Source organism: Cyprinodon tularosa, unplaced genomic scaffold (genome assembly GCF_016077235.1).
Source record: "Cyprinodon tularosa strain WSP-4 unplaced genomic scaffold, ASM1607723v1 ctg4, whole genome shotgun sequence".
NCBI classification, from domain to species: Eukaryota; Metazoa; Chordata; class Actinopteri; order Cyprinodontiformes; family Cyprinodontidae; genus Cyprinodon; species Cyprinodon tularosa.
Window position 1 is genome coordinate 2,685,444 of NW_024039118.1, and position 25,587 is coordinate 2,711,030.

The 25,587-nt window shown below is 38.4% G+C and overlaps 1 protein-coding gene across 1 annotated transcript in view; it reads left to right on the forward strand.

The window, feature by feature from the left end:
* The first annotated feature begins 538 nt into the window (after window positions 1-538).
* The window catches only part of lmbr1 (limb development membrane protein 1), a 65,189-nt gene continuing 40,140 nt past the window's right edge, over window positions 539-25,587 (forward strand). The window contains exons 1-5 of the mRNA XM_038297934.1: window positions 539-750; window positions 7,132-7,204; window positions 10,658-10,697; window positions 11,453-11,592; window positions 13,928-14,031. Of these exons, the coding sequence (XP_038153862.1) occupies window positions 688-750; window positions 7,132-7,204; window positions 10,658-10,697; window positions 11,453-11,592; window positions 13,928-14,031 (420 nt within the window). The 5' untranslated portion in view covers window positions 539-687. The remainder of the gene's footprint in view (window positions 751-7,131; window positions 7,205-10,657; window positions 10,698-11,452; window positions 11,593-13,927; window positions 14,032-25,587) is intronic.

Below are 25,587 nucleotides of genomic sequence, written 5' to 3' on the forward strand. Positions count from 1 at the left end.
CAACTGAATAAAATCCTTCAAGAAATAGAGAAACCTTTGAACATACGGTTTACCTCTGTCCTACTACACACAGCTTCTGGAAAGAGTTGAAAGACTGGATTTCTTTAAAAATTAATGATGTCCCCCCATTTGCACTAAATGATGTCATTTTTTATATCGACCATCTTCCCCAGACTTTTTCTTATACTATCAATGTCCTCCTGCTGTTTGGTAAATATCATATCCACTGTGCTAAATGGAGAAATTCTAAACCTTCCTTTCACTGGTGTATTAATGACTTACTTTTTTGTTTTTCTTTTATTGTAATTGATCTTTATCTGTTCATGTACACCTTTGCTATCCTCTCTGAGAGTATTTTTTCATGTAAACGTTTTTGACCTAATAAAAAAAAAGAAAAATCCTCTAAGAAGAAGAAGAAGTAGAAGAAGAAACAGAAGAAGAAAAGAAAATCCTTCCCTCTCCAATATGGCGGCGACGCTTACGTTTGAACATCCTTCCTGTAAAACCTCGACGCTTTGATATGACGCGTTTTATTTTGGGGCGTTTTTTTTTCCACTTTCCACTGAGCTTAAGCGGTCTACATGGTTTGCGCCTAGTGGAGAGTAAGAGACTTGTGTGACTGAATTTCTACTTATGCAAGCTAGAATGTAGCGAACCCGTAGCATCTTTTTATTTGCAATATGAAGAATGGAAGAAGACGATGTTTCTATCAGAGAGCAGAATTTCCACAGCCAAGTGCGAGAGTACATCGTAAGTAACGGAGCTAGCTGGCTAACGTCCCCTTACAGCATATCAGTGAGGGTTAGCATCGGCTTTATAATCAAGCGGGCCGATTTTAGAGAATTTTCAAAACGTGAAACTTTTTAAATTTTGAAAATTTCCACTTGCTGGATAAAAAAAAAATAATTAAACCGCATTTTGAAAGCAGAATAATCTGACGTTGGCGTTGCTAGCTAACTAGCGCTTCATAACAAGTTGCCTCTAAGCAATCTGTTGGTATTTTATTTCCTATCTTTTAACTTTTTTTAAAACACATTTTTGGTTTTATACTATACTTATTTAGGATTAAGCTAGTTCTATTTTTTGCTCAAAATAAATAAAAATAAAACACAATTCGTCATAATTTTTTTAGAAAATAATACTAAAATCAGCAGGTGAATTAGAAAATCCATTATCAGCACAGCTAACACCAACCTAGACGTTAATAAACCCAAGTTAATTATTGCATTAATTAATAAAGAACGGCATTCTTTTTGTCACTCATTATTTTGCAAATTTTTATGCTTTATCAATATATAGTAATTTATTCGAATTTTGCATTATTTACATAAACTGTCTCAATCAATCATAGATTATGTCTAGGTTCACAAATTGTCAATTTTTAAAAAACAATGAAGAAATACTTAGATGTGTATATTTTACACAGTTCTTTAGGTTTGGACTGGTAGGGTTAAAATAATTTGTATTTTTGTTTTATTTTATTGAACTTCACAGGGATGGATGATAATGCTAATTGTTTTTTTTCCCCATATAAAGCCTCTTGTAGAGCTGCAATATGTTTTTTATTTTATACAATATAATACCTGCATAGGATTGCTTAGATGCAATATTTCCTTTATCATTACAGTGTGCGTTCATTTTCTGTCTGTGAATAATTTTTAAAAACTATTGTGCCATTCTTATTTCTATGCTGTAAGCACCAGGATGTCCCCTTTGTGTGACAATAAAGGGATTTTGTATTCTATTCTTTTTATGTCATTTAAAAGAGTAGTGTATTGCCCTTGATGCCTGCAGCTGATTTCGATCTAACCAACCCACATCCTATACTTCAGAGAAAGTAGTGACAACATAGGAAATAAATAATAAAAGATGTCGAAAATTTTGGATAATCTAGTGTCACCAGTATGGGATTTTCAATATTTTAAAAACATGTTTTTCCTTTTAATGTGCACATCTGCTCTATGAGTAAATAGTTTCAAGTTGTTTTTTTTTGGGGGGGGAGGTTTATGTTGCTACATTGTCAGTGAGAAAAAAATTAGGGAACTCTGGGTAATACTCTGTCTGGGTTAGTTCAGATATATTTGTGAAAAATATTTGATAAACTATCAAATGTCTCAGCAGCAAGTAGGCTCGTATTTTTTATTTTTTTTTTCACCGTAGGGTCATACGTGTTCTTCTAAGCGCCTGTGTACCTTAATATCCCATATCAACATGCTTAACACCACGTTGTGAAGTAAGAGTATCGTTTATCAGCAGTGTTTCTGTGAGTCAGCTTATGGATGGATTTACTCAAGCATATTTAAAGGGGCCTGTGCTAACTTTGCAGTCCAGGCTACTCTTGGTTAGGTTTAAAAATAGGTTGACTCCACTCTTTGACAAGAGGGTATGCCTCTAATTGATGTGTAGCTGGTGAATTCTTGCTGTACGATAGATTAATTCAATCTTAAAACGGGCACACAAAAAACACACAAAGTCTGGCTTTTATGCAGCAGAAATATAACCAGAATGTCATGGTCAGGCATCCTTTATAGAACAAATTAACAAAGCAGTCTGCTTTTGTAAACCACCTCTACTTCAATCCAAAAACTGTATTTATTATATTTTCATAATTTAGCTGTTTACCAACAGCCTGATAAACCAGACTAAATGTGGGATTAAATGTGTAATTTAGTCTGGCCTGATGATTGAGACATCAGAAGATTGTTGATGAGAACAGCAACTGACTGTGACGTAGTAAGTGCGACAGAAAGCTGGTGGGGGAGTGTAAACAAACAGCCTATCGGTAAAATGGCGAATACGTCCTTCTTAAAAATGAATGAGCATCCCCCTGCTCACGTTTCAATGAAAACCCCAAGTCTAATCCTTCCAAAACTGATTCCAAAGCTGAGTCAAACGAAAACTGTTCAATAGTTGTTGCAATCTACCTTGTTGTGCTTTCTCAGCTTTGACCTCACGTCAAAACCCCGCCCACATTGCATCCAAAAATTTAAAACACATCTCTACGCTGTGTTTGGCCTGCCTGTTCTAGGGCCTGGGGCATTGATCGAGGCTAGACCACTCGCAGGCAAAAAAGGATTTGGCCGCTGGCGGGTGGGGCTAGTTTACTAGGCTAGTTTATCTATATAGAGGTCTGTGCTGTATTTTTTCCTTACAATGTGTATTGATCTTGAATATACTGGTGTTAACATCTGTGTTCTATGCTGTTCTGAATCGCTCAAATAAGTAAAATTGGGCCACTCTTGTTAACAGATCCATCCAATTCCATCTGGTTGTTGTTTGTGCTTTGTGAAAAGGAGTAGAGGGGAAGGAGATGGGGTTGGTCATGTGGTGATTATGCAGCACAGGACTGTGGAGTGTTTAACTGAAGCAGAGAAGCAATATCAACGCTGAGGTTGTTTGAGTGTTATGTAGAATTTTACTTAGATCTTTTAAAGGCAGAAACAGTGCTATACTTCCTTTCCAGTTTAGCTTTTTGTATAGTAATAGGCTGGTTCATCTGGCAAGATAATTAGCACAAGATAATTGTGCCAATTTCTTCCCGATCTTCCCAATTATGAGAGCCATTATCTCTCAAAATTTATATATATATATAAATATATATATATATATATATATATATATATATATATATATATATAAATATATATATATATATATATATATATATTTATATGAGCATTGTTTTTTTATCTTTTGTGTACAGTGAAGAATATGACTGCTCTATTCGCTCCACTGAAATATTTTGTTACCGGATTGTGGCGAAAAAACAGTTTATAGTGGTTTGTCAGACGCAATGCTTTCTTGGTGTCCGAGGATCTGATTTACATTAAAAGTCTATGGTGGACAGCATCAGAGATGCTGCGGTGCATCCGAGCAACAGGAGTGGTGGGTCAGAGCGTTCAACGCTCTGAACTTTTTGCAGCTTGACACAACTCCTTTATTAATCAGTAAAGGTAATCAAGCAGTTTTGGTAGAGACAGACGCTAACTGCAAGGCGCTATCACTTATGCAGAGCTGTCAGAATAGGAAAAATGAATACATTTAAAGGGGTGAAACTCAACAAAATTTAAAAAGCAAGGAAAATGTATTGTTTTAAATATGAATATAAGAGAGCAAGCTCTGATCATTATTACTCCATTAAAACATTTTCTCACTCAAGTGTGGAAAAATATGAACTAAAACTGTTAAAAACCTGCCAGCCAGAAAAAAATAAAATCTTCTATAGTGGTACCTTCATTTTCAACTAGATGTATATTTTTGCAACCAAAAAACAACACTGTATAGTGATTTCCAACTTGTAGGAACAGCAGCAGGAAATCCTTAGTGCTTGGCCGGCGTAAAGCTATAGTGGAGGATTTTCATGCACAGCCCTGTACCCGCTCCAGGGAGAAAACGCCATTTAACCGTAGGATCATAGTCCTGTGAAATTACATTTTGACACCTTATAACTACTTTTTCCCATTTATGCAGCAAATAAAGCAAACCTATGTCTCACCTACTGCTGTAAACACAGGCCGTCTGTTGAGTCTTTGCTTGATGCGCGTCTAGATCATCAGAGTTGGTTGATGTTTAATGTGCTACGCTTGTGGTGTGGCAGTAGAGAAAACGCTGTATACTGATTTGTGATCGTTACACATGGGGAAAATCACCCAACGATTTAGAAATCTTGCAGCTTTAACCAGCTTTTAGATGGGAAATAATGTTAGTATCAGGAATTTAAAGGTTTCTTGGAACGAAAAAAATCTAATTTTCTTTTTTTCAACTTTGTTTGTAATTATCTAAGGGGGAAACTGGGTGTGAAGAAGATTAGAATGTTGGCTGGCTGGTGTCTTTCTGTTTCTGTTGTGAGCCTGTTTATCAGCACTCAGCACCTGATTCTGGGTTATTTTGGGTTTGCCCCACAGATAACTTCCAAATGGTAAGAAGCCTTAAATGCTTAAGTCTTTTTTCAATGGCTTGTGCACAGCATGTGGGGGGCGCTTTCATATAACATATGTCCGAAATGCATATTTTAGCTGAGTAATCTCTATATTCAGAATGATTTATGCAGTGTTAACAGTGTGCGACGTACCGAAGTGAGTTTCTAATTTTAGCTGCATCCTGATTAGTTTTCCAGTTGGAATTAGGAATGTGGTATATGATCCAAACTAGCCAGACAGTTTTCACCCTGATGTTATTTCTTTTTACCATTAGACTAGAAAAAACAACAACATAGTATTAAATGATCACAAATGCTCTATCAGTGGATCATATTGATTATTTTAATAGTGTCGCGTTTTTATTGCTAATCAATCAGCTGAAACTACCTGAGTCCTTCGAAACTCTTTGAGGTAAAAACCTTTTATTCTGTCCAACCGGTATTTTAAAGTAAAGTTTCAAAATGTGTCTGTGAGGCCATTAAAATATTAAACCTCATCAAATCTAAGAGTAATCAGTTGTTGTATGCTATATTGCATTTTGACACCCAAATAGTAAAAGGTTTCATAACATTCTTGTACATTTTATTTCACATGGTGTCACATGATGGGTACTTTTGCAGCAAGAAAGTCGGCGGTTTATATCTTAGCTAGTTTGCATTTTCTCCTTTTGCATGCATGAGTTCTCTCTGGGTGCTCTGGTTTCCTTTCAGGACCTGAGGGTCTCAGAGGGTTCAGACCCCCTGAGACCCTGCAGGAATAAACCATTGTAGAGAACACAAGGATGGATATTTGGAAACTGAATTTTAGCTAGTAATATTTCATAGTGTGTACAGCTTGGTGTATCACATCTTTAGGCTTTGCATGGAATAGGGGGGTCCGGGGTTATTTTTGAAATTTAGGCTCTCTGAAATGCTATTTCCTGCATTTTTAGGTGGAATTTAGATAACATTTTTTATCTTTGTTCCAACACTACTTTTGTCCTGATTATGGGAAGTGTGTGTAATTGACTAGAGATGGAAGTTTCATAACAATGACAATATTATATTTAATAGCTTAATTCAAACAACCAAAAAGTGTAATTTGAGCAGCAAAAAGCACCTGCTGCTTCATTTTTGATGCTTGTATACATTATGGTAAGACTCGCCTCAAGAGCATCTTTGATATGTCCAGTAAAGTGTATACAGATGCGTCTGTCAGTGGCAGAGAGCGGCCTTGCTATATTTGCTGTGATAAGGGGTAAAAAGTAGTTTTGATATATTTTTATGTGAGAAAGTTCACCTCAAAACATATCTGTGCAGTCAGTTTATCAAGATTAAGGTCCTGCCATAAAATATTATATCGCTGTCGGAGCCGCTCACCCCTTGCTCACACTGGCTCCGGTGCAGTTACCGAGCCGACGGAGACCGCAACTCCCGCACACCCCCTCTCACACCGCCCTTTTGACTACGGTGCGGTGCGGCTCTGCGGCTCCGGCAACAGGTCCGGAGATTTAACAGAAGTTCACTTGAGTTCACGTAACTTCACGCGATAACACAGCCCAAATAAAGGATTTTTGCGAGAGCTTGTTGCGGAGGGCTCCGGCACGCCGCAAGGATAGCTTTCTTGCGGAATTTTCTGCAGCGCCGGAGTGTCTCGGTAACCGCAGCCGGACAGCTCAGCAGCTGGTGAGAGAGGTTTACGTCTTTTTAATGACTTGGAATCACTGCGGCGCCGCACCCACCGCACCGCAACGGTAAGACCGGAGTCGGTGTGAGCCTGGGGTCAGACCCCACATACCGACACCGTCACTGGGAATCCAGCAGCAGCTGCCTCAGACCGCTCGTCACCTCTTAGGGAATTTCTCCTACTCTTCGTGGCAGCTAGAAGTAGATGTTAGGGTTTTCAGGTATGTGGTACAAACTGCAAGCACCAGAATAACAGGGGGTACAATTAGTCATTTTTTGTAGTAAAAAAAACCCCACATTTCCACCTAAAACGCTGTTTAGAAAGAAGAGCATGCAAAAAATACATCATAATCATCTCTAAAGCACATGGAGAAGCAGCACTATTCACAAAGTTGATGTCTGAATGTCGCACCCATTCTTTAGAGACCGCTCTCCCAGAAAATCCCCAAAAACTTTGGGGTCAAAGTCGTAAATCAAAGTTGTAGCAAAAACATCTCTGGATTTAAACCTCTTCTGCATTCTAAAAATTCTTCCCTTGCTGTTTTCAGATTTGCTTCCTCCTGTTTGCCGTCCTCTACATTGTGTCCTACTGCATCATAACCAGATATAAAAGGAAAAGCGGTGAGTCTCTTTCAAGCATGTTCAATACCTCAGGAAAAAAACAATTTCCTTTTACATCACCTGCAGGAACTCTGAGGATGATTCAGAGCTGGGAAAGGCCTTGTTTGCTCACAGACACAACCTCTCTTTGTGTTCAGATTAAAACAAAGTCATTAAAATAAAATCTCCTGGAGAATGTCGAACAGACAACACCCTTTTCTTCTGTGCCGTCTGTCACCTGTAGCTCTGTCAGCATAAGCTGTATCCACCCTTAGTTGTTTAGGGCTTTGGATGCCTGTAATGTAAAGAGTAAAAAAATCTTCTTAATTCTGACAATCCATTTTCTGTAGGGATCAGTGGCTAGCGAGGTAAAGTCAGTCTTTTTGTGAGATCTTTAACATTATACTCTAACAAATAATGAAGCTAATCTCTTTATTTGAGGACAAAGTGTCTGGGTCAGCTAGCCTTTCTCTCTTCTATGTAAACAGCAGGTCACCTTATCTTCCTGTTTTTTTAGTCATTCCTAAACATGATGTTGCATTAAGTGCTCTTTTCCTTACTATTTTATGCTAAATTGCGAATTGAATGTCAGGTGTCTGTGATTTAAAATAAAACAAGATCAGAAGAAATCATGTTCAAGCTTTTTCCACCTTTATTTTGAAGCATGTCTACTCTTTTCTAGATGAAAAACAAACACATCTATTTGAGGGTAAACATAACAAATGACGGTTCAAAGCTCCATGCTATTAGATGTCAGCATTCAGACCTCCTGTTTTCACATATGCCTCCAGTAATAATGAGCTGAATCTGATCTGATGCAGGGTCCTCTTCAGTTTTTACTCTCATTTGGAGCCTTTTGATTAATCCAATGTTTGCTGGAAGGTTTTGCTTTCAAAAAGCGTTTGTTGCTACCATGGCACACTGATAACAGCATATGTTGTTACTGTAAAGAGAAAATATGAGGAAGCAGTGACATTACTGAGAATTTCACATTTATTCTTAAATGGAAAAATAATGAAACTGATAGAGACTAGCAACCTTTAGACATTTCCTAGTTATTGTGTTTCTTTGAGTTTTCTTATACACCTTTCATGTATTCTCTGAATATATCTTCTAGGGAGTGGAATTACAACGCAACCGTCTGTTCTTTGATATGTTGCGTTATGGCCTGGCTAATGAAAGAAAACGTAAACATTTGACCATCATTAGAACATGGTGGTGGAACCATCATCCTCTGGGGTTACTTTTCTTCAGATAAAACAGAGCTTTTGTCAAAATAGATGAAATAATTTTGGCAATCAAAAATCTGTTTTGGCTAGGGCTGAAACATTTAATCAGATTAATCATAAATTATGGAAATAATCGTCAACTAATTTAGTAATCCAAAAATGACATACAGACCAGCCCACTGGTTTTTTAGGTATGAAAAGTAGGACATGTCCAGGAAAAAGGGGATGTCTGGTCACCCTACCATATCAACAACTTGATGTTTCAGTGAGTGAGTGTTTTTGTTATGTGTCTCAGCAGCTTCGCTCGTTGTAAACCAACCAATCAGCGCACAGCTCATCTAAATATTCATGAGCATACCATAAAAGGAAGAAAACCTTTTTTTATTTTTTCTTATAATCAAGCTTGCATTGCTTGCATCACCATTAGGGCTCTTAGAACAACAAATATGCCATTTTAAGCCCAACCAATGTTACGCACCCTATTCAGAGACCTTAAGGACCAGCACCAGATACCCTACAGTCATAGCCAAAAGTATTGAGAATGACACAAATATTATATTTTCACATGATCTGGTGCCCTCTGGTTTTCATATGTGTATGTCAGATGTTGCCATCACAAACAGAAATACAATTGCAATCATATTATGAGTAACAAAAGCTTTTAATGACAGAAGTTCATGCAGCAAGTCAATATTTGCAGTGTTGACTCCTCTCCTTCAGGACCTCTGCAATTCTCCCTGGCATGCTCTCAATCAACTTCTGGACCAAATCCTGACTGATAGCAGTCCATTCTTGCATCAATCCTTGCATTTTGTCAGAATTCCTAGGTTTTCGTTTGTCCACCCATCTCTTGATGATTGACCACAAGTTTTCAATGAGATTAAGATCAGGGAAGTTTCCAGGCCATGGAACCCAAAATCTCCATGTTTTGTTCCCTGAGCCAGTTAGATATCACCTTTGCATTATCGCAAGGTGCTCCATCATGCTGGAAAAGGCATTGTTCATCACCAAACTGCTCTTGGACAGTTAGAAGAAGTTGCTCTCGGAGGACATTCTGGTACCATTCTTTATTCATGGCTGATTTTTTAGGTAAGACTGTGAGAGAGCCGACTCCCTTGGCTGAGAAGCAACCCCACACATGAATGGTTTCATGATGCTTTACAGTTGGCATGAGACAAGACTGGTGGTAGTGCTCACCTCGTCTTATCCGAACAAGCTGTTTTCCAGATGTCCCAAACAATCGGAAAGGGGATTCATCAGAGAAAATGACTTTCCCCCAGTCCTCAGCTGTCCACTCCCTGTACCTTTAGCTGAATATCAGTCTGTCCCTGATGTTTTTCCTGGAGAGAAGTGGCTTCTTTGCTGCCCTTCTTCAGACCAGGCTTTGCTCCAAGAGCCTCCACCTCACAGTACGTGCAGATGCACTCACACCTGCCTGCTGCCATTCCTGAGCAAGCTCTGCGCTGCTGGTAGCTCGATCCCGCAGCTGAAACACTTTTAAAAGACGGTCCTGGCGCTTACTGGTCTTTCTTAGGCGCCCTGGAGCCTTTTTGGCAACAATGGAACCTCTCTCCTTGAAGTTCTTGATGATGCGATAGATTGTTGACTAAGCTGCGATTCTCTTTCCTGTTAAGCCATTTTTGTGCAGTGCAATGATGACTGCACGTTCTTTAGAGATAACCATGGTTCACAGAAGAGAAACGATGATGCCAAGCACCAGCCTCTTTTTAAAGTGTCCAGTGGTGTCATTCTTGCTTAATCATGACAGGTTGATCTCCAGCCCTGTCCTCATCACCACCCACACCTGTGTTATTGGATGACGTTGAAATGTTTTTGGGGGATAAAGTTCATTTTCTAGGCAAATATTGACTTTGCATTTAATTGCTGTTATGCCAATCACTCTTTATAACATTCTGGGGTATATGCAAATTGCCATTACAAAAACTGAAGCAGTAGACTTTGTAAATATTAACATTTGAATCTTTCTCAAAATTTTTGGCCATGACTGCATATAGTCATTCTATGACCCCTTTAAAGCACATTCAACTCTACATCATTACACATTAACATTTTAGGTGGAAAACCAGCCATGGAGCATCTCAACTTTATTCTTAACCTGGCTAGAATTGTGTTTGCTAAAAAAAATTCAAACTAAATCCCTTTCTTAATAAAAAATAAATAAAAGTGAATGAAGTGTAATACTGTTGACATTCTGGTCTATAAAGTGTTTTGATTTACTTTCCAGATGATCATGAGGATGAAGATGCGGTCGTTAACAGGATATCGTGAGTGTTGCTGATTTTTTTTTTTTATCCCTCTCCTCTTTGAGAAGCAAATACTTCTTATTCTGCTGACCCAGTACTTGTCAGAAATAGAAACAAAGCTTGTGGAATTTACTATTATGGAAATAATAGTCTGTATTTTATTTTGATATAATATTTGTTTATGTAAGAATGAGATAACTCAAGATCAATGAGCAATATTTCATGCATTCAAGACTCTTTGTATTCATGCTTTCATAGCCTGTCTCTGAGAAAGATGACGGTAAATGGCGGAAAGTATAGCTATAGCAATATTATTACAAATGCTAAAAGAAAGATCCTGGTAATTGTTGAGAGTAATGCTTTGGGTAGCAGGACCCCTGGAAACAAATTCATTTTATTCCAATATATAGAGGGGTTTGTACCACACCTGTTAGCACGTTTTATTGAATCTTAGTAAACAGCAGGCTGATCATGCAATGAATTTGGCTCTGTTCTAGGCAGTAAGCTGGTAGTTAGTTAGCTGCTATACCAGCTATATCTCCGTTTTCCATTTAAAGTCTATATTCTGTCATACTTGGACAACTTTTATTGTCATTTTATATTCAAAGAGTGTATACAAAGCTAACATTTTGCCAATCCAAAATTCTACCAATCATTCGATGTTTATCTTATTTGTAAAATTGTAAAACATATTTTTTTTTTTTTTGGAATATAGATGTTATTGTAACTGAAGTGTTTTTGTGTCGGTTTTGTTTTTGTCTTGGTTAAACCTACAGATTATATTTGTGCACCTTCACGCTGGCGGTGTCTGGCGGTGCCGTATTCCTGCTGCCGTTCTCAATTATTAGCAACGAGATCCTCCTCTCCTTCCCCAGAAACTACTACATCCAGTGGCTCAATGGCTCCCTCATTCATGGTCAGTGCTTCACTCTGTTTTTGCATTTTAGTTGCTGATAAATCTGTAGTTTCTGTGAACTTTATACATGATGAAGGTAAAAAAGAGTTGATGATAGAATTAAATGATTGTTTTATACATTATATTTGTAGCAGATAAACAAAAAATACGGTCTTCATGTATATCAGTGCTTTAATTACCCTATCATTAAGTAAGAATACATGTATTTTCATAATTTCCATTAATTACTAATGTTTTTAATATATGAAATAATATTTAAAGTGATAGTTCAAATGTAATTTTATTTAAATTTTATTTTTTTCACAGAAATCGTTACCTTTTCTTTCTCAATAGATAAATATGCTTGTCAAGGTTAAAAAAAATATACCAGTATGTAATTCTGTAGATGGAAGTTTTGATGTTTAGTCAGAAAGCTAAAAATCAGCCAGTTCAAATGTTTATGCAATCAATATTTTATTTGATGTAAAAGTATCCACATTTGGCCTTGTATTCTTATTTATTTAGTAAACAGTTGCTCACTGGCTAGCAGACTCACAACTAACTCATTTAAGGCATTAAGGAAGACCCGGATTGTTCGTCTAGTTGGACATTATCATGAATTGGTACAAAAACAGATTATTAAAAAGATTAAGAAGCAGGATACCGTGTGATGTGGATGTGATGCACCCTATAAAAGCTTTAAATTTGGAGATTTTTGGAAACCACTGGAGTGAACATATGATTGTTGTTTTCTTTTGTGGAATCAAGACTAAAAGAAGTCTGGTTAATACCAGAAAAGATCAAATAAAAAAAATCCAAGGAGGCGTGTCAAACTGCTTGCAGATGGAGGTGGCAAGCCTTAAATCACTGGAGATGAGTTTAACTGTTAGTTAAATGTAGACCCATATGCTATCCACAGAAAAGTGAGAATCGTGCTTAAAGCTGATATTAACTATTAGTACGATCACCAAACATAATTAAGACCACAATTAGCTACAAAACCTGCCCTCAGCTATTCCCCAGGTGCCCTCTGCACAGATAATTTTCATGTTTCAGAAATATAAGATTTGTTTAAATCTACCCAGGATGTTACTCAACCAGCAAAAAAAAGACCAAAATAATCACTTTTGTTTAGAAAACATCATGTCCAAACTTGTCATCTTTTCCCCCTAAAAGTTTTAAATCCAAGCAGATATTACTGTGTTAACTTAACGCCTACATTTTACTTTAAGCTTACGCTAGTTAGCCTAGGGAAGCAATGAAACTGTAGTGCAGCACATAAAAATTGAAGAGAATTTAGACTGAATTTATTTCTGGATTCGATTAATATTAAACGTTTTCCAGTGATGACCGCGGCCTTCCTATATCCACCTCTGTGTTAGCACCTTTATACGGTTCTACCAAAAAAACTGTCACCATTGGAATTTTTCTTTGTCACCATAATGAGAATACGGTTAAAAACTCGGATCACCACCAAACGTAGAAAACTATTCTAGTGCTTATTTGCATTATTAATAAAGTAGCTGTCTTTGGGTAGGATTTTAATGGCTCAAAAATTCATCATTGTTAAACAGATGTTTTGTTTGTCACCCAGTTGATTAATATGGGACTGAAAAAAAATTATTTGTATTAGAAATAACATAAATTTTTGTCACAGAAAAGGTCAGATTTGTGTAAATTATATTATAATGCTAATGGATCAAACAACAGTCTACAGAGTGCAAAACAATGAAATTTGATTCTGATTGGTCTGATTAAGGATTGGAGAATAAATAAAGGTAAGGGATAATATTTGCCTGAATATTCCTTTAAAGTTCTTTTTTTTTTTTTTTTTTTTTACCATAAGTTCATTAGAAAAATGTCAGGGAAGTGTAATCTCTTATCTTACTTTCTGTTTACAGTTTTTTTTTTCTATTTTACCTTCTTAAACCTGACCTTCTGGTCACTATAGAAACAGCTGCTGCACATTTAAATTTCCCCTATATTTAGTATTAAGCTATAAACAAGATTGACCAAGAAATCAGGAGCTTTGGAGTCTAGAAGCAAATCAAACTGTAAAATGAGAAATCCTTTGAAACTCTGGAGGACTCCAACATTCCCTGTTTAATAAAATGTACTGAACAAATGTTTATTCAGAGGTGCTATGTTGCCTGAAATCCACTAGGTGGCAGCGGAGACCATAATTTAAAAACTGATTCTGTTTGATAAAACCAGTTTTATTGACTCCTTAAATCCTGTAGAAAGACTGAAGGAAACCAGCATAAATGGACGACATGGTATCTTTAAAAGTTGAAGTAATGAACTATGAATTGCTGTTTTTTATGTGTTGCTAATGTGATGTGTTCCGTTCATGTAGGTCTGTGGAACCTGGTGTCGCTCTTCTCCAACCTTTGCCTCTTTGTCCTGATGCCATTTGCCTATTTCTTCTTGGAGTCTGAGGGATTTGCTGGATCAAAAAAGGTACATGTCTTATAAAAACAGATTCCACACAATATATTTCAGAGATTCTAAGAGAACTTTGAGAGAACTTTATCATCTAACGCACATTTGAATATAATTGAACATCTTAGTGAGATTTCTCTACATTCTTGCTTTGAGTGCATTTGTCCAGGAAAAGGTTTTCTTTTATTTCATAGTGAATCATAAGGATGTATTTATCCCCAATCAAGAGATTTCCTGAGAGCAGTCAGCAGCAGCAGGTGCGCAGCCTGTGCCCTCAGATTGACTCAGACAGGCCACTGTAACTGCCCCAGCAGAAAGCTCATTAGCCATGAAAGTCTGAATCTGGTCTTCGCTCAGTGCCACATCTTGACAAACCCTTTCAATAAGGCCGTAGGCTGCTAACGCTTCAACACTGCTGCATCGGCCTCACTGATTTAAAGCCTGATTCCTTGTCACCCCCTCCCCAGCCTTCTGGAAATAAAACTTCAAAAGCACAGGCTAATAATCGAGTTGTAAGGCTCAGCGAACTTCCTCGTTTAATTGATTACCCCCGCACCACCACCACCACCCCCCCAAACCTTACCATAAGGAGAAAAAAAAGGGCTTGGTGCTCGTGTCCCAGAAGCCCATAAAGTGGAAGCAACATGACAGGACAATAGAGCCTTGCAGAAAGGAAAGGGAAAGATTTACCTTTAATATGCCTCATCCTGTGTCACAGTTTGAAACCTCTCTGGTTTATGTTCCTTCTGGCCAATGCACATAAAAATCTGTCCATACTGTAGGGTGCAGGAACCCCGCTAATTGTTTCAATTTGATTCCTTTTTGCAAAAGAACACGTCTCTCTTATTTTTTTATTTTTTTAAAGCAAGTTTTATTTGTTTTTGAAACGGAGAAAAAGTTGATTCATATTTTATAAAAATGCATGGGGCTTGCATGTGAGCTTTGGTTAACGCGCACGACCCATAAACGGAGGCCTCAGTTCTTGACACGGCTGACCTGGGTTCGAATCTGGCCTGTGGTCCTTTGCCGCATGTCTCCTCCCCTCTCTTATACCCCCTTTCCTGTCAGCCTACTGTCAGAAAAACAATCCACTAGTGCCGTTAAAAAAAAATGCATATTGGAGCTTAAACAATCAATCAAAAACGTTACCAATTTTTTTAAACTTCACCAACAGAATCCAGGGAAAAGTGTGGTATCAGCTTTTTTTTCCCCAAACTCTCATTGTCAATATAGTTCAGTGAAGACAAAATGTCATGAAGACCAGGGTACATATATGACATGTCAGGGATAAAGTTGTGGAAAATTTAACAGCAGGATTAGGTTAGTGAACAGCTTTCAAAGCTTCGAGCGTCTCAATGCATCGTCTGAAACTCACAATAGTATGGCTCACATGCAAACTCAATAAGACACTACGTCCCCCTTAAGAGACATACCAAGGAAGAAGCGGCTTATCTAGTAGCTTATGCTACTAGAGGCACTTGAAAAAAGTGGAAGAAAGTTTTTTTTCGCCCTCTCCTCATAAGATGCCATGATACAATGATGCAATGATATTCTTAGTCTCTACAGTCCAAATTCAAATGACATCATAAAAGGATGGATTGATTTGATGTTACCTTGATGATGTGTACCTGTTTGTGTTTGTTAGGAACAGAATTTCCTTTTTCCTTGATCTAATAGGAGGCTCTGAGGAGGATTAAGAAGTTGGAGTTGCTGTAGATTGTTTAATCTAATCAATATCTGTTATTCTTCTTCCATTTTGAGCTGTCGCGTCACAGCTAGGCATTACAGGCTTTATTTAGTCTCCATCGGGCTCTCTGATAGGTCTGCACTACTGTCTGTAGATTGCACCTCATCTGTTTATGTCCGCTCATTGTGCTCGGTGCTGGAATTCTATTTAGGCTAAAAAAAGACTATATAAGAATGGATGCTTGCTGCATATACGGTTATTTTATCCTGATCTAATACTTTTTCGATCTGTTTTGTATAGGCACATAATCTGACTATAAACCTTTAAGCTTGCCACAAAATTTAGCAAGAACCAAGAAACTTCCAGTTTAATGTTGCTAACGTCACACCTGCAAAAGAAAACACAACAGCTACACTTTGCTAAATGGAGCATTTTTCAGATCCACCAGGAGAAAGGGAGCAAGAAGTCATATTATACAAATGGTCGCGCTTTGTTTGTACATTTTCTCAACACAAACCAATCGGAAAACTAATCATTATCAATGTACAGCAATGTCTACATATCTTAACCTTAAATAAGAGGGGAATTTCCACCTAAAAAAGGGGGTAATCATCTCCACTTTTCCTACTTAGCAAATCCAATCGCATTTAGACATGAGGGAAAAAAGTTCTGCCCAGCCGTGTCGACAACAAGCAGAAAGAAACTAGTACCCTGAGCACAGAATACTAAACAAAAAACACGTGGTGGTAAGGGTCAGTTTGTAGGTATACAATTTTGGGAACAAAGGAGAAGCTAGGTAGAGCTCACCTTCCTGCAGGAAAATGGTCCAGTCAAAGTCTGGAGCTTGATTCAATTTGGAATCTAGTTACAGTACTAAGAAATGGCTATTTGCAGAAGCAATTTAGCAAGCCTGGTAAGTGAAATCTTTAGTCTTTAGGTGTGCATAGTCTGGTTTGAATACAAAGACTAAACAAAAACCCCAAAACAGCTTAAAAACAATGGAAAGTTTCCCATCCAGATCACAAATACGACGGCTAGTAAAGTATGTTCAAGTTTGTGGTTTAGAAAACAGTGACTTGAGCGTCGCTTCCATAAATCTGTTCAGAGGAAGCACTGTTCAGTGTTGTGCTTCACTTTTAGATATATATTGTGTCTGGGCGGGGGGGGTTTGACACTTGGGCTTCCTCAAAAAAAAAAAAAAAATCTGAGCTGCCTGTAAAGGAAATAATGTCTCCGCAAGCAAGAAGAACGTAAAACACACATCTAGGTTTTTAGAATGTGATATTATCCTTTCATCCAATAATAGCATTAAACCGAAATGTAATAAGGTTTTATGTGGCATTTTAACCTCCTGGGCTTATGTTGTAGTCCTGCAAGGTCTCTTTGACTGCGGAAATGAAGGGAATGATGAACCTTACCGCTGACGCTATAAGTCAGCCTTTTCATGTGGCTGTGTTTACTTTTGACGATGTACTAAAAGACGCCAATGGCATAAGGATGGAAATGTGGATGTTTTTTCTTTTTTAATGTGTGGGTTTTTTTAATGCACAACTCTTTAGGGGCTCTGTCACCCTGAATGATTAACAGTTTAACAAATTGTCCAAATTGTGGATGAATCAGGGGGGGACCAAGGGTTGTGATGTCAGAAGTTATTATCTAGCTTTTAGTTGCTGCTGTAAAATGTCTCCCGCTTTATGGCCGTGTTCTCAGATTTTTGCTAAAGACCTGTATTACTTTTGGCGCCAGGGGTTATTGTGGTGTTAGCTGTTACTATTGCTTATTAGAGTTTAAGCAGCTCAACTTGTGAGTCTCACAGATTTGGTTTATTAGTCATCCCTTTATTATTATTATTATTATTATTAGATGGTATTGTGGTAATGATAACCCACTGAAACAATCTGCACATCTTCCAAAAGACTGTGAAGATGTCTTCTTCAACCATCTATGCGACTTCAATCAACCAAAGGGAACTCTTGGTAGTTTAAAGCTGTTTTTATGTGGAACTATAAGATGAATGTTACGATAAATGTCTGGATAAAGACAACCTAAATCATTTTTAGTATCCAAGTGAGAAGTATCTATTTTTGCCTTGGTTAAGGCTGTTAATTGATTTTTCTTTTCTTAGTTTAGAATGATACTAACAACTGAAGGGGCGCTATGGGTTGAATGGCTTTTTTAGTCCTGGCCAGTATTGAAATCTTTTTGATCCTGAAGCGAGTTGGAACGAGTTTGACCCCATGACTGCCCCAGCGAAGGGCCAACAGGTTTCATCTGGTAGTTAAAGAAACTCCTCATCAATCTCATCCTAAGCCCTAACCCGCCGATGATGAGAAGTGTGTTTATTGTGGAGGAGGGGGAGGCGCGGGGGGGAGAGAAAATGTCTCGCCGAGCAAACCCTGTTTGGTGTTACTAAGATACTCCCCTTTGTTGGAGCTCCACAATGGGGGCCTGGATATTTATTTCAAATCTCCTGCACATGCAGACATTTTTCCCAGGCCTTCTTTCTAGGCAGGCCCAGCCAGAGAATATAGTGGTGTTTACATACCTTCCTTTAAGGTCACAGTGTCTCCCTAAAGCTGCCCGTTACAATGTTGGTTACCACAGCAACATATTAGCTTGAGCAGGGGAATTTTAAAAAGGACAAACAAGATTTTCCTGTCCTTTCATGACTCAGTTTTTCTAAACTGAAGCGAAACGTTGTGACTGAAACTTAACTGATTCTTGACCAAATTCCAAGCTGTTTTTGCTAAGAGAAAGAGATCAATCATTCGGGCAGAGTTTGGAAAAGTTGATTATGTCTTGAGCTGCTCGCTGTCAAAATAATAGAGGAGACATGTATTAATTTGTAACCCAGAAAGAAACTTTATATGCATAACAGAGACCAGATTCTTCTTATTTCATGCTAATAGTTTGATTTTTGGCCTAATTACTAAATTCAGCTCATAATCTGGTTATTTTCAGGGCATTACTGCGTGATTTGACTTCAGCAATGTCCGTTTTGCAGGCTAAGATGTCATTGGTGCTTCATTAAGAAGTCGAAACACTCTTTAGAAGTGTACCGAGCGGGTTTACAGGGAAATGTCCTTCTTTTCTGCTTTCTGTCTTTGACACGGTCATTGCACTGCTGCCGACTGGTTGAAGGATACGCTAATAAGGTCCCCAAGCATCTGGCATGTCTTTACCAAAGAGAACAGTGTTCTTTGCTAAGATGTGAAAAGGGCCCTGCCCCCCTCCCCTTTTTACACTCTTGGCCCTTGTTGAACGCTTACCTGACAGTCAGCAGAGAGATGGCGTACAGGATGATCTCTGCCACAACCTGCTGACCTGCTCAAGATTGATTGCAGAGGCAAGGAAGCTCCTGTTGAACCCTCTTCCTTTCTCTCTCACTTAAGTCTTATATTTTTTTCTTCATTAAAACAGTTATGCAACAGAGCAAAGATCTTATACACTTGTCTTCATTTAGCTTTTAGAGGCATTACCTTGCAAACATTTTCCAGTTCAGTTGAATCCATGAAATCTTTTCACATTCTGTCATGTTAAAAACATGACCGAATGCTAGTGTACTTAAGCCTATGAGGACACTGTGCTAAAATTCTTCACTGCTACGCAGAAATATGACTGATTAACCAATTTTTTAGGAGTGTATTTGCCCTTGACTGACATCTGGGCTTCTTCCCCCATGGCTCTGTCCAGCATATTCCAGTGCAACCGCTGGTTGCTCTGAAAGTTGCCAAAACTACACTGAAATTTGGCTAATAATATGACATTTAATCCATGTTAAACTATCCACAGGTTAAACACATTTACAGTCTTATTTGCACATATATATGAAAAAGGCACTATGAAAACTTGAACCCCGTGCCTTTCAGATGCCTATGCATTGGATTTTACATTTCCGCTGTAATTTTCCTTTTTAAAGTGGTACATATATGCTTTTTGCCCACCCCTGGCTGTGCTTACAGGTACAATTTCAGTCTTAACCAGCTTTGCCTGAAGACTTCAAGTTTTGCCCTTTCTTTATTCCAAATTAGATTTGCTTTTATCAGACTGAAGAGAGACCCTCTACCAATATTGGTTTTGAATTCTTAGTACAGCTTCTCAATGGATTTAGGTCTAGCCTTTTGCTCTGGATTTATGCTTAAAGGTATAATGAAGGATTTTCACGAATTTCGAAAAGACTTGCCCTCTCCATTTAAAAAAAGATCAAATAAAAATTTGCACATGCACAACCCTGTACCCGCTCCCTTGAGGTAAAGTCTATTAAATGTATGTGTGAGCATGCAGGAGCCCATTTTGCGGTGAAGCAATAAGATGGTCGCTCGGATGGATCTCATCTCATCCACATTTATATAAAAAAAGTTTCCCTGCAAATAAGACTACAGGTAAATAAAAAAAAAAAAAAAACATGACCTGCTTGTGTGTGTTTGTGTGTGTGTGCTGCAGTGGAAATTTGGACGTGTTAGCGAGTTAAATGAGGATCTGTGACCACCGTATAACTACTAACGATGCAAATTACAAAATAAATAATCTTGCCTTCCCTGGAAAGTTAGAATGTAGAGGTAGATAACTTTTACCAGCAGTGATGTGAAATAGATTTCTCCAAATAGCATGCCAAACTGGACCCGTCGAGTAGAAACTTTGCAACCGAGGCATCAGTGGGAAGCCCGAACTGTGCTTTCAGCGGAATCCATTGCGTTGTTTGTCTTCTGAGGCCTTTCTCTTCTTCTCATACACTTCGTAGACACTCACTCTTACGTAGGGCTGAGTATTGTTCAAAAATTTTCGGTTCCGGTACCAATACCGATACCTTCACTTCGATACCGGTTCCTGAACGATACTTTTTTCGATACCAGTTCTATAATATCAATTCGAAGAAAAAGAAAATCACACAACATAAAAAAGTACAAATCTTGAGTTTTATTTTAAGCTTTGATTTTTCCATTTACATTTTTCCTCTTACATAAAAAAAAAAAATTCAGTGTCTAATATTCACTGTTACATTGTGAGGACCTTTTTACTTAGCAGTTTTCCTTTAGAAAAATTACCATGTCTGACAAACAAGCCCGTTGAATGGGATCCTACTGACAGCGCACCGCTGGTATGTGGGGGTCTGAGCGGCTCCGACAGAAATATTGGAAGGCAGGATGAACTGACTGCACTGATTAAGTTTTCAGGTGGATTTTCCCACTTAAAAACATAATAAAACTACTTTATTCCCACTGATCACAGCAAATATAGCTGCAAGGCAAAGAAAGGATAGAGTAGCTCCGCCCAACGCGCGTCAGAGCCACTTTTCGACCGCTTCTTCAGCCGCGCGTCAGAAGCTGGTACAAGCAGCAAAAAGGAAGCAGCAGACGGGATTTTGCTGCTCCTGCTGCGTCCAGTTTGAAAGCAGCATGATTCACTCCGCTCTGGCTTTGCTCTGCCCACGGGCTGCTAAGAGGAGGATGGTCGCGCCGGCTGCGGTCCGCTCTTCTTGCAGTCAAACACCGAGCAACCTTCTGCTCTTAAATTGTTTCCGTGCACGATGTATTGCATTGCGCACTATTGGCATCAGTCTTAATAAAGTTAAGCTGCACTTTTGACCTGGGGGGCATTTTAAAGGGGTTCTACGACGCTCGCAACCAGTTCACAACAGATACGCATGAATCCTGGCTGTAGGCGTGAACACCTGTGTATTTTTCCTGGATGACGCAATCACGTTAAGTGTTACAGCCAATCACCGAAACTTGGTATCGAAAGACGAGGCGTGTTTCGATACTCTGTAGAACCAAAGCATTTCGGTCGGTACCATAAAAGAACCGAAGTTCGGTACCCAGCCCTACTCTTACGACTCACGGCCATTTTCATAGATCCACGTTGGTAAGCTTCAATGACTGAAATTGAAGCTCACCACACATATACTATATTTTTATATTATTTTCAATATTTTTATATCTAAATAGAAACATTCCAGGACATTACAACTTTTTTTAATGCTTTTTTGTACTATATACACTCTCTTTATTTTGTCTTTTGTATATTTATCTTTAATGGCATCTTGCTTGAACTCTTTGTACTCTATATAAGCTACTAGAACCAGAGGTTTCCAGAAGGAGTAATCCCAAAGTCTGAAAAGGCGCATGCACATGAAAAAGGTAGCTACCTTCGGGGACGAGCATGTAGGATGGACTTAGGTAAACATATAACCAGAAAGATTGACAATTAGGAGGACCACTTATTTTGATGATCCACCCAGAAAAAGAACATCCTCCACTATACCTTTAAGGTTATTGTCCCAGTGTTAGTTTACTGCCATACATAGGGTTTTTCATGTTGGCCAATACAATAGCTTCTTTCCTGTGCTGGCGTTTTCCCCCACATAATCAACGCAAAGATGGCTTTCTTTAAAAAAATTACTTTCATCTCTGTTACATAAGGTTCAAATTCATGGAGCACACAGCTAGCAGTGATGGAGTCATGGATCTTGCAGCTCTTCCTGTTTCCACAGGTTGATCTATCTCCAGCAGCCTTGATAAGTGAGGGTGAGGCTTTTTGTTCTTTGGAATTAGTACTTTTTCCTACTCTTAGTAATTAACTTCTTTGATTATCTCTGTCCCGTAAAGGTCTGACATAATAAACACATTTTAGTGTTTGGCTATAATTCGACTTAATGTGGAATTGTTTAAGGGGTATAATGTCAGGTACATCTGACTTATTAAATGTCAAATGTCTTTTATGAAGCTTTGAAATTTTTCTCTGGCCCAAACACACTTTTCTTGGAAATCTCTCCAGTCTTGTATAAGCCAATCTGCAGGCAAGCAGCCCCTTGCTGGATGTCGGTGTGAGGATCAGGGGATGTTGAATATTTTAGAACTGCTATATTTAGAGGTAGTTACACATTTAGAATAGCAAGAATAGAAACTTTCAACGGGCACTCTGGATACAAAAGGGGCAGATATTTTTCTTTTTTTCCCCCCGAGCTGTCACCATTTGATCATAAAATCTTTGATCAATGATGGGGACTTCTTTGGACATCTTCTATTTATAAACCACACTTTCGTGTTTGCAGCTACTGTGATTAGAAACGAGTGCCCTTTTTTCCTCAGCAGTAATATTCTATGAGGGAAGTTATGTCTGGCACTGTAGATTGTGGAGGATAGTAAAGGAGGTGATGAGCTCTGCCTTTGCCCTAAATGATGTGAATGTGGAATGATTTGAGACTTATAAATGATTGAGAGACCCAGCTAAAGGGAATATACCTTCAGCGTGGAGCGGGCAGCTTGTTAAGGTGGACTGGTGTGCTTGAATGGACACATGTCCTGCCTGTGGGTTTTGCGTGTTCTGATGCATCCTTAAGAGTGCACGTGTGAGACGTGGTTGAAGTCCCTGAAAGCATTCCCCTCTCTCACCTCTCTCAACTCTTGGGAGTAAGATTTGCTCAGTCGACTCCTTTCCTATCCCAGTCTTCCTATGCTGTTCCCTCGTTATCACTCCTTTGTCTTCTTTTTCTCCTTGTTTTGTGATGAATGTGTTTAAATCACACAAAAAAGACAGTATGGAAAAAAAATGTTAGGCAAGTTTTTAGATACATTTTTAATCTGCATTGAAACACAGACCTGAGGTTGTTTTGTTTGATAGGAAAAAAAATGCAACCAGTTTGAATGTGTTAAATGTTTCTCTGTGCCTACCCAGTTAGCTGTGAAACAGCTGCAGTGTTTGTGTTCACCACACTGGGGCACTCTGGTCTCTGCCCATAGTCTTCTTGGTTGTGCTAGAAATTTCTACCCTTGCTGAGGCTTTTCCACACATAAGAGGAAGTGATTGGCATGTAATTGCTCAATAATCGCAAAGGGATGCTGCAGGGGATTTACATTTTCAAGGATTAGCCTCCATTCTCATCACTCTACTAGGGTTGTTAATACAAGCTTAATAAATGATTGGTTAAGTGTAGATGTTCGATCAGATATCTGATACTAACTAAGGGGTACCCCTTGAACATTATTTTATTACAACCAGACACTTCTTCATGTTTTATTGGATTTTATTGGGATTATATTTGATAGACCAACACAAGACAACATGATCAGGAAGATGACAGAAGGGGATGCACATATTTCACCAGTTTTCTTTTTAGTAAGTAAAAATATAAAGTGTGACTTTAATATCTGTTTTTCCCCGTTTAACCTGATATGCTTGAATAAAATCTAGAGCAACCAGTTACCTTCAGAACTCAGCTAATTTGTCACCTAGCCCTAAGTAATTTAATCTCCATTAATCCAGCTGTTTATTGAAGACCTGTAAGTTTTGGCCTTAAATTGGCCTTTATTCTTCCAATTCCTTTGCTTTTCATCTTTCAAAGTTGAAATTGTGCATTCTGACTAAAGAGATGTGATAGCAGCTGCTGCACGTAGCATGTCGTGCTGCACTGCCATTATTATTTTGGTTCCGCTGTGTCCTATGCAGCTCTCACCTTCCTCACAGTTTTGTGTACCTCCATATTTATTGTTTGTCCCTCCTGATTGAATTTTCCTTTCGGATCAATAAAGTACGTTTGAATTGAATTGGGTATTGAATTTACCCATAATAATGCTGCAAACCTGACTGTCCGACCTGTTTCAAATTTGTTGAATGATTTAAGCTGGTGTGGTACAAGATGGAATCTTGTGTTTGTTAACGTATAAATACCACAAAAATTCAGCTAGGTTAAAACTACTACTAAGGTTCTTTCTAGAGAACAGCAAGCATAAATGTTTTCAAAGTGTTTGCTCAGAGGAGTTTGGAAATAAATTATTTCCACACTTTTCAGGTTTTTTTCCTTTTTGGTTGAAAAAGTTCAAAAAGTAGGGCTGCAAAGAATGTTTTATTTGCTTATCGGTTAATCTGTCGATTATATTTTTTGATTAATCGATTAATAATCAGATAGCAAAAGGTTCTTTAAAGTAGATTATTTTTAAACAGATTTAAACCAGGTGAAACTAAAACTTTACTTATTGTGGAGTTTTGGATGGAGCTTATTGAAAGTTGAAAAAGTGTTTTGTTTTCCTTAAATGCAAAATATTTAAAGACTTTGACTCCAAAGTTTGCAGTGTGAAAAAATTAGAAAACAAAATTTGGAACCTATTGTATGTTTGTATTGCGTGTGTCTTCACAAAGCAGTGTGCTATCAAGCAGTTTAAAAGTAAATGACAAATGATCGGTGCTATGGAGAGAAAACAGCTTTTATTCAGTGGTTGATCTGTGTAAGAAAGCAGACCTCAAAGGACAGGTGTACTTTAAATGGTGCTGGGGAATAAAGAACATAGTATGATTTACTTCCATGAACTACAGCCGGTTCTACTCTATAAAGTGGCCTCATGATTAAGAGGGGAAGCATTCAAAAAGAGACCTCCTTAATGTACTTGTTGGCAAATACTGAACAGCAACCACACAGCCATTATGTTAGTTGGTAACAAATTGCTCACATGTCCTTAATTTAAATGACTCCCCCCCCCCAAAAAAAAAAGGCAGGGAATGCTTGTTATCCCATGTCTGGTTGCGTACCTGACATGTGCATGGGGGCACCTATCTATCTTTCTGCGCTAGACGGCTCGTGTCCCCACCAGGGGAGGGAGGTTTTAGAAACTGTGAAAACAGATAGGAAGGGGCTTTATTAACCACTCAGCAGTTTGTGACCCGGAAAACCCAAATTACCCCAAAACTCTCTCGCCTACACAACGTGGGACTTGGCCGCAGTGCTCTGGGAGTTGCTAATCGGCCCCATATGGGAGGTCTGCTCTTGATCGCAGACAGTAGCTGCACCCCTCAGAGCCCCCCTGCTCCCCTCCTCTTTTTAATTTTGCCTCTGCCACTGTCAGCCTGTGTTAGGCCCATTTTATAGACTACAATAAGCGTGTATAAAAGAGCTG